At 41.1% G+C, this 16,219-nt stretch overlaps 1 protein-coding gene across 1 annotated transcript in view; it reads right to left on the bottom strand.

Annotated features, from left to right (window-relative positions):
• Positions 1 to 1,968: 1,968 nt before the first annotated feature.
• The window catches only part of LOC137641465 (uncharacterized), a 48,591-nt gene continuing 34,340 nt past the window's right edge, over positions 1,969 to 16,219 (bottom strand). Inside the window, exons 3-5 of the mRNA XM_068374048.1 lie at positions 5,550 to 5,653; positions 4,157 to 4,375; positions 1,969 to 3,880 (exon numbers count right to left, since the gene is read on the bottom strand). Of these exons, the coding sequence (XP_068230149.1) occupies positions 2,447 to 3,880; positions 4,157 to 4,375; positions 5,550 to 5,653 (1,757 nt within the window). The 3' untranslated portion in view covers positions 1,969 to 2,446. The remainder of the gene's footprint in view (positions 3,881 to 4,156; positions 4,376 to 5,549; positions 5,654 to 16,219) is intronic.

The raw sequence follows: 16,219 nt of genomic DNA, 5'->3' as shown, positions 1-16,219 counted from the left end.
AATTCACGCAGAGTGAGGTTTGTACTTTCTGTGATTTGGAAACATCTCTGGAAGAGATGCTTCGTGTACAATTTTTTGAAATTAGAAATAACTTGCTGGTCCATGGGCTGGAGGAGAGGGGTGGTGTTAGGCGGTAGATACATGACCTTTATGAAGGAATGCTCGGCCAGAAGATATTCCTCGAGGCCAGGAGGGTGAGCTGGAGCATTGTCCAACACCAGCAGACATTTCATAGGGAGGCGCTTTTCTTCCAAATATTTTCGGACAGTCGGACCGAAGCAGACATTCACCCAATCAATGTAAAGTTGCATCGTTACCCAGGCTTTAGCATTCACCCTCCACATCACGGGAAGGTTCTCCTTGATGACTTTGTGGGCTTTGAAGGCTCGGGGATTTTCAGAATGGTACACCAGCAGGGGCTTTATCTTGCAGTCCCCACTGGCGTTTGCGCAAAAAGCAAGGGTAAGCCTGTTCTTCATAGGCTTATGTCCGTGTAGCCTCTTCTCCTCCGCCGTGATGAACGTCCGACGAGGCATTTTCTTCCAGAAAAGCCCAGTTTCGTCGCAATTGAAAACTTGCTGCGAACTGTAGCCTTCCTGCAGAGTCAACTCTTCAAACGTTTTAACAAAGGCTTCGGCGGCCTTTGTGTCCGAGCTGGCTGCCTCCCCATGCCGTACCACTGAATGAATACCAGTCCTTTTCTTGAATTTCTCGAACCACCCCCGAGAAGCCTTAACTCTGGGGGTTCCTGCTGGGATGTTCCTTCTCCTGCCCCTTCTTCGGCCTGAGAACGCACGAGATCACCGTAAATGGCGGAGGCCTTCTGGCAAATTGTAGTCTCAGTGATGGTGTCTCCTGAGATCTCTTTGTCTTTGATCCACACAAGAAGCAGCCTCTCCATCTTGTCATGCACGTGGGTTCTCTTGTTTTGAAAATAGTGACGCCCTTAGAAGGTGTCGCTGCTTTGATGGCCGCCTTCTGCTTCAGGATTTTGCCTATCGTAAACGGATTCAGGCCATACTCCTTGGCGATCGCACTTAAACGCATGCCAGACTCGTACTTTTTCACGATTTCGAGTTTCGTCTCCATCGAGAGCATCGTCTTCTTCTACTTTCCTTCGGCAACATTCTTGGGACCCATGGCTACAGTATTAAGCTCAATACGTAATACACTACGTACGTTATATACAGTACTATGTATAGTAAACACTAATACAGTACAGTGCACAGTAACGAATGTTTAATAACGATAACACGTGGCGTACGAATGTATTTAACACTACGTCAAACAAGCGAAAGCACACAATGTCTGTTAACGATACCGCAGTCGGAACGAAAAGAGAGAGAGAGAGAGATGAACGCCTGCGTAAGCAAGGTTCGGATAGTTGCCGACCAATAGGAAAGCAGGATCTTATGGCGTCAGCTAGCATCTGAGTAGGGAGATAACCAATGGGTGAGCGGGAGGCTGTAAGTGAGTTTACCCAAGTTCAAAGTCTGGCGGCGCGCTTTTTAAAATTACTCTCGGCGATGAGTTGGGATCTCGTAAGCTTTTCGTATCCTGAAATTTTATTCGTATACTGGGGCATAAAAATCTTCGAATCGCTTTTTGTAACCTGAATTTTTCGTAAGTAGAAACTTTCGTATCCAGAGGTATCACTGTATATATATATATATATATATATATATATATATATATATATATATATATATATATTATATATATATATTTATTTATTTTCAGTCACACTCAGTGGCATTACCACTTGTATAAATACTAGGTCCCTCCCAATCCCATGGGTTGATGGGAGGGAGCAGTCATACCTTAGAGAGAGGGGTTGTAATTATGAAAGAGGTAGGGGTGGGAAGGGTTGAATCTGTGTGCATATGTAGCTTATGCATATTTATCTGAATTTTCAGCTGTCATTTTTTATGGGTCGCATACACTAGTGAATAAATAAATAATATATATATATATATATATATATATATATATATATATATATATATATATATATTACTGTAGACAAAATCTTCAATGGAGTTGAATGGAAGTTTTTGTCATAAATTTCAGACATAATGATTCAATTGGCCTTCATAATACATAATTATTTAGCTGACATCAATAAATTTAAAGCTAATAATTTTATACTTAAAATGCTATTTACTGACCATCTATATAGTACTCTGTTATGATTTGCAACCTAAAATGTTATGACTGCTTGCTCACTTATAACCTACTGTATTTACAAATGCAATATAAATGCCCCTATATTAGCTTTAAACATGTTGTATATAAATTTCTCATGCAATAATTTCTACATACAAATTCTTTACAATAATTGCTGTTTACCAATTTCTTTGCCATAATTGGTGAAATAATTCATTATGATTGTCCTTTGTCACACCTGTACATATCATGTAAAATACTAAACAAATCACACAAGAGGCTAAAACAAATATCCACCATACCATTCTTTACTGTCAGGTGGAACATGCCAAATGCCAATTTGAAGATCAGATCTCTGATAAATCTCTATTAACTTTCGGAACGTAAGATGTGGTAGGCTTCCAAGACGTAACACTTTCAAGTTAGACAGCAGCTCTATTAGAAAGACGTAAAATGGGACCTCAACGGGCTCCTCCCTTAGGAAATTGGTCATTTCCCTGCAACTGAAGTTGAAGCAGTGGAAGCTAAGCCTAAGGATGGTAATTTTATTCAGTTTTTTACTTGAAGCCAAAGACATTAGCCATTCACACGGTTTATCATGCAGCACTAGTGACAAGGAGTATAATTCTGGAGATGACTCTATAATCTTCTCAATCAATTTGTGAATAGTTGGAACACAATCTTCACCAGAATGAACAGTCAGGTTATTCAGTTTTGACATTTTCTTAATGATGATCTTTTCTTCTGAATCAATATGAACTTGAGTTATTTTAATTCTCAAAATTTCTAAATTGGGACACATGGAAATAACATTACAGAGTAAGGCTAGGTCAACATCTCCTATGATATTAAAATGAAATGAAGTTAAAATACTACCAATCTCAGAAAAAAATGGGCCATATACAGATATGTCAACTTCATAATCAATATCATGCCAAGTATATACGAAGAGAGTCTTACATTGTAACTCCAATATCCATTTTTTTGAAAACTCAATTAATTCTTTTATATGATCGTCTTCACGAAGGGTGTGAGTGAATGTCAATTGATAGGCCTTTTCTAAGGGAAACTCAACATCTTTATCATTCTTTGAACATTTATCAAAATATGTTTTTAATCCATTTAAACTGCAATTTAAAACTCTGTAAGAAATAGGATTCAAATACTTGGGTAACTCTACAGGTGCAGCAGGAGTAAAAGGTATCAATGTACTAGAAGTAACATTTAGTGTTTGAGAATAAAAGGAAAGGAGTGTGTAAATAAACAGAGACAAAGATTCCCTTCTCCGAGACTTACTGACATCATCCATTTCACCAACGCTGAGTTGTTTCAAGAGAGGGAATGACAACTGCCTTTGTTTTTCCAACTGCGAATTTTCACTTGCAAATGTTCTCACTTCATCATAGGTCATTCCACGAAAAAAGGTTTTATATAAGCAATTAACGGGCACTAAAAGCTCTCCCATACACTTTTCCACATTAAATATTTCAATAAATGGACAGTTTTTCTGAATACTGAGTAAAAGTCTCTCACACATGTTATTGCGAAGATACACTCTTTTTAAATAAGGAGAGTTTTCAATGACAGCAACCAAGGGCTCTGGCTCCCCAAATGCTAGATGGTGTGTTGATAGTTCTTCAATTTCAAATGGAGCAAAAGACCTTAATATATCAGCAAACAAAGGGCAGTCTTTCCTCCAAAGTTCACAATTCACCTGTAAATCAAATGTGCGGTCATCATGTTAATTTACCTGTAAATTAAATACAGTACACTGTACAACAGTTTTGTGAACATACAGTACTATATATAAATGGGCAATAATCTGTTCTACATAGATAATACACAGTTCTTTCATAACAAGATTTTATGAACACACCAATAATAAATATTCAAATTAAGTACAGTAGCCTGATAGCTTTTATATACTCAATACACTGTAATGTAAACATATAAACTTTTCCATCCAACATATAATGTATCATTTACATACCCTTGGCATGAAGGGAAACTGAGCAGCATCTGAGCATCCTCCTACTTTGTTGCTAAAAATTGCTTCAATAAGGAACTTGAAGAGTGGTATAAAGCTGTAAGGGTCAAGCAATTCTAGTTTGTCGCCTATGACTTTACGAATCCGACGTCTTAATTCACTATTTGGACCACCCAACCATTCTGTCCGGTTAAACCATGACCGGATACGTATAAGTCTTGTCTACAAGTTGAAAAAGAAATACAATAGCAGAATGTAGGGTTAATAGTATCCACGAAAGATTGTTCTAACAATGAGCAAAATTTGAAACACTGACCATGTTCAATAGATACAAACCTATTTTACTTCAGTATATTCCCTGGTGTACAAGGGGTTAGCAGATGTGTTTTTTGTGGGAATAAAGAACATTACACAAGTTCGGTGTTCTATAAGTATTAAGTAGCCCCATCCGAACATTATTGTATAGGAGCAGTCAAAACAAGGTTGCACTGATGATGATAGTGAGAAAACAAAATATAACTAACAGGATAATGATCTAAAACCCAAAGAAGGGAATATATAGGCCATAATTTGTCAATGTTCCTGAAGATTTAATAGAAGAACCAGGAAGATGCTTGGAAATTAAGAAATCAATACTCCTCTCTCAGTCTTTAACAGAAAGAATAAAAGAAAATTGAAGGACAAAAAAATAAATAGGTTTCAAGGCATAGAATCTCTCTTAGTTGTTAAAAGTACATGGTAGATATGCATAATTCAGATGAACAACACAGATTGCTGGCATGATTACCCAAAGTATAAATACAGTAAGGAGGCTCTTGGAAAAAAAAGAACACTTAACACAATAAATTGGTCTGCCTTTGGATAAAGATAAATTATTATACTAAGGTTCCAATTTACTCAGCACTTAAGAACCTGTAATGTTAACCTCTCTCCTGAGTATGATTCATTGGTAAAGGTTAGTGTAAGAGAATCTCCATATCATCATGACAATTTTCTTACAGTATTTCATAACCCTGAAGCCATTTTTTACAACAATTCTTTATTGCCTAAAATTAATGTCATAGTAAAGAGAGGAGATACTTACAGTACCTAGATACTATGTTTGGTAAATCACAATTACTAATACACACTGCATCATGGTGTATAAATTTTATGAGTTAGTTCAAAATTTTCTTTAAAATTATGATTAGCATTATGTGGCATAGTGAAGTGATATTGAAAATTGTTCTTTACAACACACGAGGTACCGTCGATTCAATCACCATAAACGTTGAAAGAAAATTCGAGGATGCTACACTTGAATTCCAAATATTAAATGTCAATAATTCAAGTTTTTATAATGATGTCAATACCAAAGAAAGGCAAATGTCTAAAGAAGAAAATAAAAAATACCTACCATCATTGTCTCTTTAAAGGGGTAAATCTTTGTCTCTCTCTCTTTTGTAGACATTAGTATTACGTCCAAAGTACGTGGATCTTTGGCCTTGTTCACATCGTAATCTGTTTGGAAATTTAAAATACATTACCTATGCAATGCAAACACATTCATCAATCATTAAAAATAATGAGCATTTATAATTAAGGAATTAATTTAGATGCAGTTGTTGAAACTAATGTTACTAAGAGCTTCTTGCTGTAGATTGCCTCACCTGTGGCCAGACACAGGCTCTTGCAATACTACTGTATTACAGCTCATAATACTATGAGCTTAATTAAAATGCTATATTGCCAAGATGATACACAGTTTGCTCCCATAAGGAACATGAGCGACAACACTTCTACTTCTAGTAAAAATATTACCCGTCATTAGTTAATATACAGTACCATAAATATTTTCCTCAAAATATTATTTCCTAGAAAAAGTATTATAAGATTTCTAAAATCAAAAAATTCCTTAACCAAGTCCAGTAAGTTTTTCACAAAAGAATCACCCATCTTCTTCATCACCATAAACTTATCCATCAGCTCTTCCGTTGTTGACATTTTAAGACATGAAATGAGTTCTTTTCATTGGTCTTCTATACCTTTTTCCACACGTTCTTGGATTTCCTGCAAGTCTTTATTCTGCTACTTCCACATTTACTGTGTGTGTGTTTTTTTTTTTTTCTTTTTTTAAACTAACTGTTCTTTATCCCTGCTCCTTCCATCCTAAAACCCTATCTTTCATCAAATTCTCCGGACTTTTTTTTCAACTGCTTTACACCACATTTCTCCATCCATTCATCATTCATAATATGACCTCCAATTATACTCCAGATAATGTCTCTTCACATGTTAACGTCATAGGTTATCACAATCACTTACTACCTCTGCCAACGACGTTGGGAGGAGGTTATGTTTTTGCCCCTGTTCGTCTGTTTGTTTGTGAACAACTTCCTGGCCACAATTTTACTCATAAAGTAGTAAAACTTCCAGGGATTAATTGTTATGTTGAGATGTGGAAATTATTCAATTTTGAAATTCCTAGGTCAAGGTCAAGAAAAAGGTCAATCAAATTAACCCTAACCTTAACCCCAAGTTCGCACATGGTTGTCACACAGACTTGAAAAATGCCTACGGTCTAAATTGATTCGGGGAAAGGCAAGTTGGTTTCGAGAAATAAGCTACCGTGACAGAGGTCTCCACTGGCAGAGTGCTTTTCTAGTTATTATTACTGTACAGTACTAGCTAAGCTACAGCCCTAGTTGGAGAAGCAGGGTCATATGAATCCAAGGGCTCCAACAGGGAAAATAGCCCAGTGAGCAAAAGAAATACTGTAAGGAAACAGAATATTATGCCTAAGTATACCAGCACGCAAGAGAACTCTAACCCGAAACGGTGGAAGACCGTGGTACAGAGGTTTTGGCACTACCCAAGACTAGAGAACAATGGTTTAATTTTGGAGTGACCTTTTTCTACAAGAGCTACTTACCATAGCTAAGTCTCTTCTACCCTTACCAAGTAAAGAGTAACCACTGAACAATTACAGAACAGTAGTTAATCCCTATATTTGTCAGTGTCCATATTTCAGTTACATAGTGTACAGTAGTACAGTGCAGGCCTGTTTGTTCTGTAATAATGGGGTATTTTTAATCACCTTTAATCTTGCAAATTCTCCCTTTTCACATATGCTGAAGTTACTCTCTTTCTACATTTTCATCTCATACTTAGCAACCCTTGTGCTTATAGCATCCTGTTTTTCCAACTAGGATTGCAGCTTAACTAGTAATAATAATAATAATGCTGTAATTTCTCTAATATGAAGGCAAACTGATGCTTATTAATTTTTCAATTTTTTCCTCTTGAACGTTACAAAACGTTTTCATATTTTGTTTAAGCGGGCTTCTTCCTCTGTGATTTCCAAACTGCAGTGCACTCCCTTTACCTCTATACAACAGGATTATAAGATACTTTTACCATGTCTATCTTTTACTGCATTCATTCTAGTATACAACAAAACAAGGCTAAGAATCCTGTGCAGGTTCTCATTTTCCCAGCAATCCTCCTTTCTGATATATTTACAGGCCCATTTCACTCATTGTAGAGCTCTTGATCCTCAACTTGAGAAATACTCAAATTAGGTTTCACTTCTAATCTCCCAAGACATATGATGGGATAATGATATCAATATCCTTGTTGCCAACGGCCACTTTGGGTTATCTGGCCTCAAAGGGAGTGGATTCTTGGACAGTTCAAATTTAGTAGTCAGATTTTAGATACCACATCTGACCTTTACTGTCTACATGTCCATGATTTTATCATTTAGATTTCCAAAGGTCAGAGGAAATTTGCATGCAAGATAAAAAGTCAAATGTCATGATGTAAAAAAAAGCAGTAGAAATTATTAGTGGATACTACCCAGGCTTCTACAAATAAATCTTTGTAGTAAACAGAGACAGGTGAGACCAGTTACCAACCTGAGCTCTCTCAATCACTTTACCCCTTAACCTTTTCAAGGTAAAAAAAAAAATGTTATTTTGATTATAAAATAAATTTTTGAATATACTTACCCGGTGATTATATAGCTGCAACTCTGTTGCTCGACAGACAACTCTACGGAAAAACTCGCCAGCGATCGCTACACAGGTTGGGGGTGTGCCCTACAGCGCCATCTGTCGACCAGATACCCAGCTCTCAATGTAAACAAAGACTCAATTTTCTCCTCGTCCCACTGCGTCTCTATTGGGGAGGAAGGGAGGGTCATTTAATTTATAATCACCGGGTAAGTATATTCAAAAATTTATTTTATAATCAAAATAACATTTTTCAATATTTAACTTAGCCGGTGATTATATAGCTGATTCACACCCAGGATGGTGGGTAGAGACCAGTAATATATGTTTACACTTTTATGAGCTAAGAGTTTTTTATTTCATTTTAGAAGTTATCAAAATAACAAAAACAAAATAAATAGGTACCTGGTAAGGAAGTCGACTTGAACAATTACTCTGCCTTTTAAGTACGTCTTCCTTACGGAGCCTCGCGATCCTCTTAGGATGCTGATCGACCCCTAGGATCTGAAGTATCAAGGGTTGCAACCCATACAACAGGACCTCATCAAACCCCTAATCTAGGCGCTCTCAAGAAATGACTTTGACCACCCGCCAAATCAACCAGGATGCGAAAGGCTTCTTAGCCTTCCGGACAACCCATAAAAAAAAACAACATTTCAAGAGACAGATTAAAAGGATAAGGAATTAGGGAATTGTAGTGGTTGAGCCCTCACCCACTACTGCACTCGCTGCTACGAATGGTCCCAGTGTGTAGCAGTTCTTGTAAAGAGACTGGACATCTTTCAAGTAAAATGACCCGAACACTGACTTGCTTCTCCAATAGGTTGCGTCCATTATACTTTGCAGAGATATATTTTGCTTAAAGGCCACGGAAGTTGTTACAGCTCTAACTTCGTGCGTCTTCACCTTAAGCAAAGTTCGGTCTTCCTCACTCAGATGTGAATGAGCTTCTCGTATTAACAATCTGATAAAGTCTGACCAAGCATTCTTTGACATAGGCAAGGATGGTTTCTTAACTGAACACCATAAAGCTTCAGATTGGCCTTGTAAAGGTTTAGTACGCTTTAAATAGAACTTAAGAGCTCTAACAGGGCATAAGACTCTTTCTAGTTCATTGCCTACGATCTCCGATAAGCTGGGGATATCGAAAGATTTAGGCCAAGGCCGAGAAGGCAGCTCATTTTTGGCTAGAAAACCAAGTTGTAGCGAACAAGTGGCTTTTTCTGACGAAAATCCGATGTTCTTGCTGAAGGCATGAATCTCACTGACTCTTTTAGCCGAGGCTAAGCATACCAGGAAAAGAGTCTTAAGAGTGAGATCTTTCAGGGAGGCTGATTGTAACGGCTCCAACCTGTCTGACATGAAGAATCTTAGTACCACGTCTAAATTCCATCCAGGGGTAGCCAAACGACGCTCCTTGGTGGTCTCAAAAGACTTAAGGAGGTCTTGCAGATCTTTATGTTTGGAAAGATCTAAGCCTCTATGCCGGAAGACCGATGCCAACATGCTTCTGTAGCCCTTGATAGTGGGAGCTGAAAGGGATCGTCCTTTTCTCAGGTATAAGAGAAAAACAGCTATTTGAGCTACAGAGGTACTGGTCGAGGATACAGAAACTGACTTGCACCAGTCTCAGAAGACTTCCCACTTCGATTGGTAGACTCTAATGGAAGACGCTCTCCTTGCTCTAGCAATCGCACTGGCTGCTTCCTTCGAAAAGCCTCTAGCTCTCGAGAGTCTTTCGATAGTCTGAAGGCAGTCAGACGAAGAGCGTGGAGGCTTTGGAGTACCTTCTTTACGTGTGGCTGACGTAGAAGGTCTACCCTTAGAGGAAGACTACTGGGAACGTCTACTAACCATCGAAGTATCTCGGTGAACCATTCTCTCGCGGGCCAGAGGGAAGCAACTAACGTCAACCTTGTCCCTTCGTGAGAGGCGAACTTCTGCAGTACCTTGTTGACAATCTTGAACGGTGGGAATGCGTAGAGATCCAGATGTGACCAATCTAGGAGGAAAGCATCTATATGTATTGCTGCTGGGTCCGGGACTGGAGAGCAATAGATTGGAAGCCTCTTGGTCAGCGAGGTTGCAAAGAGATCTATGGATGGTTTTACCCCAAGTGGCCCAAAGTCTCTTGCACACATCCTTGTGGAGGGTCCATTCGGTTGGAATTACTTGCCCTTTCCGACTGAGACAATCTGCTATGACGTTCAAGTCGCCTTGGATGAACCTCGTTACTAGGGAGATGTCTTGACCTTTTGACCAGATAAGCAGGTCCCTTGCGATCTCGTACAACGTCAGTGAGTGGGTACCTCCTTGTTTGGAGATGTACGCCAAGGCCGTGGTGATGTCCGAGTTAACTTCCACCACTTTGCCTCGAAGGAGAGACTTGAAGCTTTTCAAGGCCAGATGTACTGCCAACAGCTCCTTGCAGTTGATATGCATGCTCCTCTGACTCGAGTTCCACAGTCCTGAGCATTCCCGACCGTCTAGTGTCGCGTCCCAGCCCACGTCCGATGCGTCCGAGAAGAGAACGTGGTTGGGAGTCTGAACAGCCAGGGGAAGACCCTCTCTTAGGTTGATATTGTCCTTCCACCAAGTCAGACAAGACTTTATCTTTTCGGAAACGGGGATCGAGACCGCTTCTAGCGTCTTGTCCTTTTTCCAGTGAAAAGCTAGATGGTATTGAAGAGGACGGAGGTGTAGTCTTCCTAGTAACACAAATTGTTCCACGGATGACAGCGTCCCTACCAGACTCATCCACAGCCTGACTGAGCAGCGTTCCTTCTTCAGCATCTTCTGGATGGATAGCAGGGCTTGATCTATTCTGGGGGCTGATCGTCTTGTTGTTCAGCAACGTCCTCATCAGAGGGTTCCTCATCCGAAAACTGATGAGGAAACGGCAACGGAGTGGGCAACGTCTGGCTCGCTGAGTCCGGTCGCACTGGTGCATGCGTGACGGAGCCGGACGCAACATCATGGAACTGCTGCACAGTCTGTGAACTGTCAACAACCATGGGTGCGCGAGGAAGCACAGCGTCAACCCGAGACTGTCTAGACCGTCTGGGTTGTGCAGTCAACACCCTACCGGGTTGCTGAGGTTGACGCACTGCGTCAAAACAAGTCACCTCTGCTGGTTGTTGAACTTCCTGAACGTCAACAACCACCTCCGTGCGTCGCTTAACGTCAACGTGCGGCTGGCAACCCACACTGGGTCGCATCGGTGGAGGAACCACCTCAACTGGCAGACGCGAGTAGGTTACCTCAGTGTCAACAAGGCGCACAACCGACCGGTTGGAAGGTTGTTGGCCAGAAGGTTCGGTAGCAACCTTCTCCGCATTAAAGTCCTCTATCAAGGACGCAAGCTTGGACTGCATGTCTTGCAGCAAAGCCCATTTAGGGTCTACGGGAGCAGGTGCGGCAACAGACGGGGTTAGCGACTGAGGCGGTACCGCTTACCATCCCTGAAAGCCTTGTTATGCATGACATAATTGTACAGCAAAACTTCAAAGGCGCGAAAACAGCTGTGAAGTTGACCTGTAAAAAACTTGGAGCGTCTCCTGGCCAGGCGCCAGGGAGAGTCTACGAGAATTGAGAAGTCTATCTGGGCAGAGGCATGAACTCCCAAGCCGAGAACTTCTCTCGTGTCATATCAGACTCTCGCTCTATAAACCAGTTTAAAGGAAGGGAAAGCAAAGGCTGTATCCCCCAAACTCCTCCTGGTGAAAAACCAGTCGCCTAGCCAACGTAAAGCTCTCTAGGAGAGCGAGAGAGCACTAGCTTAAAAACAACGGCTTCGAAGTAGCTAGGCCTAGTGTAAGCTCTGACGTTTAGGCGAACGAGGAGCAGCAGTTACAAAAAGATCCGGACAAAGAACCTTAAAAAAATCATCATGATTTAATTAAAGTCCATAGGGGGCTAAGCAGCTTTAGGCTCCTCTCCATCTGACAGAGTCCTCAAGGGAATATCAGTAGGAGGGGGAACAGCAACTTCCTCATCTACAGGAACCTTGTCCGATAAAAGCTGAGTCTCAAGCAAGGGAGAGACCTACCGTGGTGGCAATGCTTTACAAGCAGAGTCCACACTCACTGGTGCATTAGTAGCGGACCAGAACGCAACGTCATGTAACTGCTTGACAGTCTGTGAACTGTCAACCACAACAGGTGCGTGAGGACGCACAGCGTCCACTCGAGACTGCTTTGACTGCCTAGACTGAGCAGTCAAAACAACTCTAGAATGCGGAGGTTGACGCACAGCGTCAAAACAAGTCAACTCCGATTGTTAGTGAACGTCTTGAACGTCAACAGGAGCATCAGCAAGTGGCCTAACGTCCAAATGCGGCTGAAAAACCACTCGAGACCGCATCGAGTGTGGTTCTAAACAACCTGACTGACGTGACTAAGCTACGCCAACGTCAACAGTAAGCACAAAGGAACGTTAGGTTGGCTGAAAGCCAGGATATCGATGAGATAAACGGCTAGACTCAACGGAATAATCGGCAGAATAGTCTTCCATAAGGGAGGCAAGCATATACTGCATGTCTTGCCATACAACCCATTAAGGATCAACGGAAATGGTTGTGGTAAGAGACGAGGGTAACGTCTGTGACCGCAACACTTTGCCAACAAAAAAAGACTCTCGGAGTCTGTGTTACGCTTTTGTTAGGCGGCGAGCAGTTATCCGATGACTGCATAGGGTCAGAGCTGTCCTAATGGTTGTAACCAGGACGCTGGACCTGTCCTGAAAGGACTGACTTTCGCTTAAGGGCTTCGAAACCTTGTGACAGGTTTCTTATGCGAAAAGCCTTCGGATGACGAGGAGAAACAACGTCTCTCTCGTCTTATGGTAGGGGAGATCTTGGTAAGATACACCCGATACCATAGAGGGAAAACGTCTGTTCGTTGATCAAGGCCTCTCGAACCCATAAGTCGTTTGACATTACTTCTCCCCTGGGCTTGGGAGCATGCAAGAGGTCCCGGACTAGGTGAACGACAGGCACGAACAGACGAACCCTCGGACGCAACACTGTAACACTTTGCGCATATCACTTTATCACTTCGATTTTCTGTTTTGCACTTATTTCACTGAAATCGAAACTTTTACTGATTTCTACCTGAAACACGCAATTCTACCCTTCATTAAAAGGTAGTAATTGCGAAATCAGTCGTATAATGCAAGCTCATTAATACCAGCAAAAAACAGAAAACATATTTTAAGATAAAAAAAAAAAAAAATCAGTGGCTGGGAAAGAGACTAAACACTAGTTCATATAAACTACGTTTTCAATCTCTCACCGCACATAGCCTGGGGACGAGAATAAAAAACTAAAAACGTTTTATCCTTTCTCCCCGTACAGCGACTAGGGACGAGAGTAACTCGAGAACAACGTTACCCGCTTGAACGGAACGTTTTCTCTCCTCTCTCTCCCTCCATCTCTATCTCTCTCTCTCTCTTGATTTCGCACCTAAGAGAAGAGCCCAATTACATTTCGTCAAAAAAACATGTTATTTGACTAAAGGAAAAAACTGAAAGGTTTTTCAAATAAAAAGTTCCTTTAAAATAGAATTTAAAACATTTAAGCTAAGAAAGAATGAACAAAACGTCAGAATCGATTTACTCTTACTGCAAAGTGAAACCGTGATACACTCTCTCTCTATCGTAACGATAGAGCGCATGTTGAACGTCCTGAACGTCAACAACTGCGTAGCATAAATAAACTAAACGTTAGTTCATCTTTGAAAACAGTACGAAGACTATCAAAGAAATTCTTTCATAAAATATTACATTTAAAAAGTTTTAAATCCTTAGCTCTTTAAAAGCTAATTACGATATAAAGGGCTCAACGTTGATTAACATCGGTTTCCAAGTTAGGACCGCCTACTCTCAGGAAAGGTCGCATATAAACAAAACATTAAAATTTATTTTTATATGTTTATAATAAATGGAAAGTTAATCGAAGAGGCCTAATAAGGGCGGAGAGATATAAAATATATAGAGGAAAATCTATAACGTGATAAGATAATTACTAAAAGCCTAAACACACTTCCGTCTAAGGGAAGGGTCGGCCATTTAAAAGTGAAAGAAAGTCCATACTCTCTTTGTCACCATAATTAAATCTATCCAAAACGAGTTCAAGATTTAAGATGAAGATAAAACACCTGCATAGCGAAAGCTCAAAACTAGAATATAGTACTTCACCAAATAGATGTGAAAAACTCCAGTTTAGCAACAGCGAGTAAAGTACGTCTTGTCGACACCTCGACAGAGAGAAAATTGAGTCTTTGTTTACATTGAGAGCTGGGTATCTGGTCGACAGATGGCGCTGTTGGGCACACCCGCAACCTGTGTAGCGATCGCTGGCGAGTTTTTCCGTAGAGTTGTCTGTCGAGCAACAGAGTTGCAGCTATATAATCACCGGCTAAGTTAAATATTGAAAAAAAAGTCTTCATAGTCCTTCAGTTCTTCAGAAAAGATAAATTTGCAGATTTTACTACTCTTCAAAATGCTTACTTTTACTTAAATATTAATCTACCTTCCCAAAAATTCTTTTTAGTTGCTTGGGGGGGATCAAAATCTTATAGAGCTTTCGTTCTATTTACCCTAGCCCCACAAATCATCACATGAGTCATAGTCCCCATTACATCTGGGTCTTACTCCTAAGAAATTTGACCTGAATACCATTTGCTGTTTTTGCCCACAGACAGGACTACCTGTATTTGTCACCCATTAATTTTCCAGTGCATTGACTTAGGAAATCACATCAACCTCAATAAATCATCCTTTATTAAGGATGATTATCAACAATGGTTTGCTCTTTCCCAAGAGGTCATAAAAGTCAGGTTTACTACTAACTTCTGGGAAAAGAAATGGGATTCTGCAGTTATCTTCTTATTAAAAAAATGACAAATTCGAAGATAATTATCTTCGAATTTGTCATTTGTTCCGTAACCGAAATACAAACCCCGCTATTTACATTGGGTGACTTACCCCTTAGGTAGGGTGGAAAGTCCCCAGCCATACTGGCTTTGGCTTTACCCAGGGACTCAGAATCCGAGTGAGTCGCACTCGAGAAAAGGAGTCCCTGAACCTCACAAGTTCCTTGCTCCGCAAGGAACCGTGTGGCCTACATAAGCTTGTGTGTGAAGGAAGAAGTGTGACCCGTCCTAGGCAGTTGACCTGGAGTTCCAGAAGGAACTCTGGGTTAGGACGTTCCCAATACCACCTCGTCAGGGTATGGGGGACGCGACAGTATTGACTCAATACTCGGAACACAAGGAAGCATGGTTTACCTGCAGAGGTTCGAGGTCAGCTATGCAGAGACCAGGATGCTGCTTCCCCGTAGAGGGGATGATGAAGAAAGAAATAAGGGCCAGACATACTTCTTTCGTTCATGCAGACTAAAACCTGATAACAATGCCCTCAACCTTCTGCTACCTGTCCAAAAAGGAGCCTGAGGTTAGACCAGCTGTTGTGTAGCCACCACAGAGCGATAGAAAACGTATCGAGACTCCTGTGGGTCACGCCCTGCAGGAAGCGGGCTGCGAAGGTCATTAGACGCTTCCAGACTCCAGCTTGTAGCACCTGCGTCACAGAGTAGTATTACTCGAAGGCGAGGGACGTTGCGATGTATCCAACATCGTGCTGTAGGGCGACGTGACGGGGGAGGGTCTGGAGACAGGTCGAGATGAATGTCCTTGAGTCCGGGCTGAAGAGGTATACTGGTGACTCTCCCCCGTGTCCTCCTTGTGCTCCCAAATCGGCTGCAACTGAGGACAAACTGCAGCTGTTCCCAAACCTAACCTCTTGATTCCTTTACTGGCAAGAAAGAGAAGGTCTTGGGACATCAGATACAGAATGGAGACTCGAAATCTTGAAGGAATTGGACCGAAGGGCCGGGACCCCCAGATTCTGAGTCTAGCCAACAACTCAGGAGCGAACCTGAATGTTGCCTTCCCCTCTTCCTTAGAAAGGGCGGAGTCGTACGAGACCAAGAAGATTGCTTACACACTGGCCGTGGCCAGAGTGAGCAGGAGACCCAAGGCGGAATACAATCCGAGGCCTGTCGTAAAGGGTCTTG

The sequence above is a fragment of the Palaemon carinicauda genome, chromosome 5, assembly GCF_036898095.1.
Source record: "Palaemon carinicauda isolate YSFRI2023 chromosome 5, ASM3689809v2, whole genome shotgun sequence".
In the NCBI taxonomy this organism is placed as follows: domain Eukaryota; kingdom Metazoa; phylum Arthropoda; class Malacostraca; order Decapoda; family Palaemonidae; genus Palaemon; species Palaemon carinicauda.
Note: the sequence above shows the minus strand (reverse complement) of the source record. Positions and strands in the feature narration are given on the sequence as shown.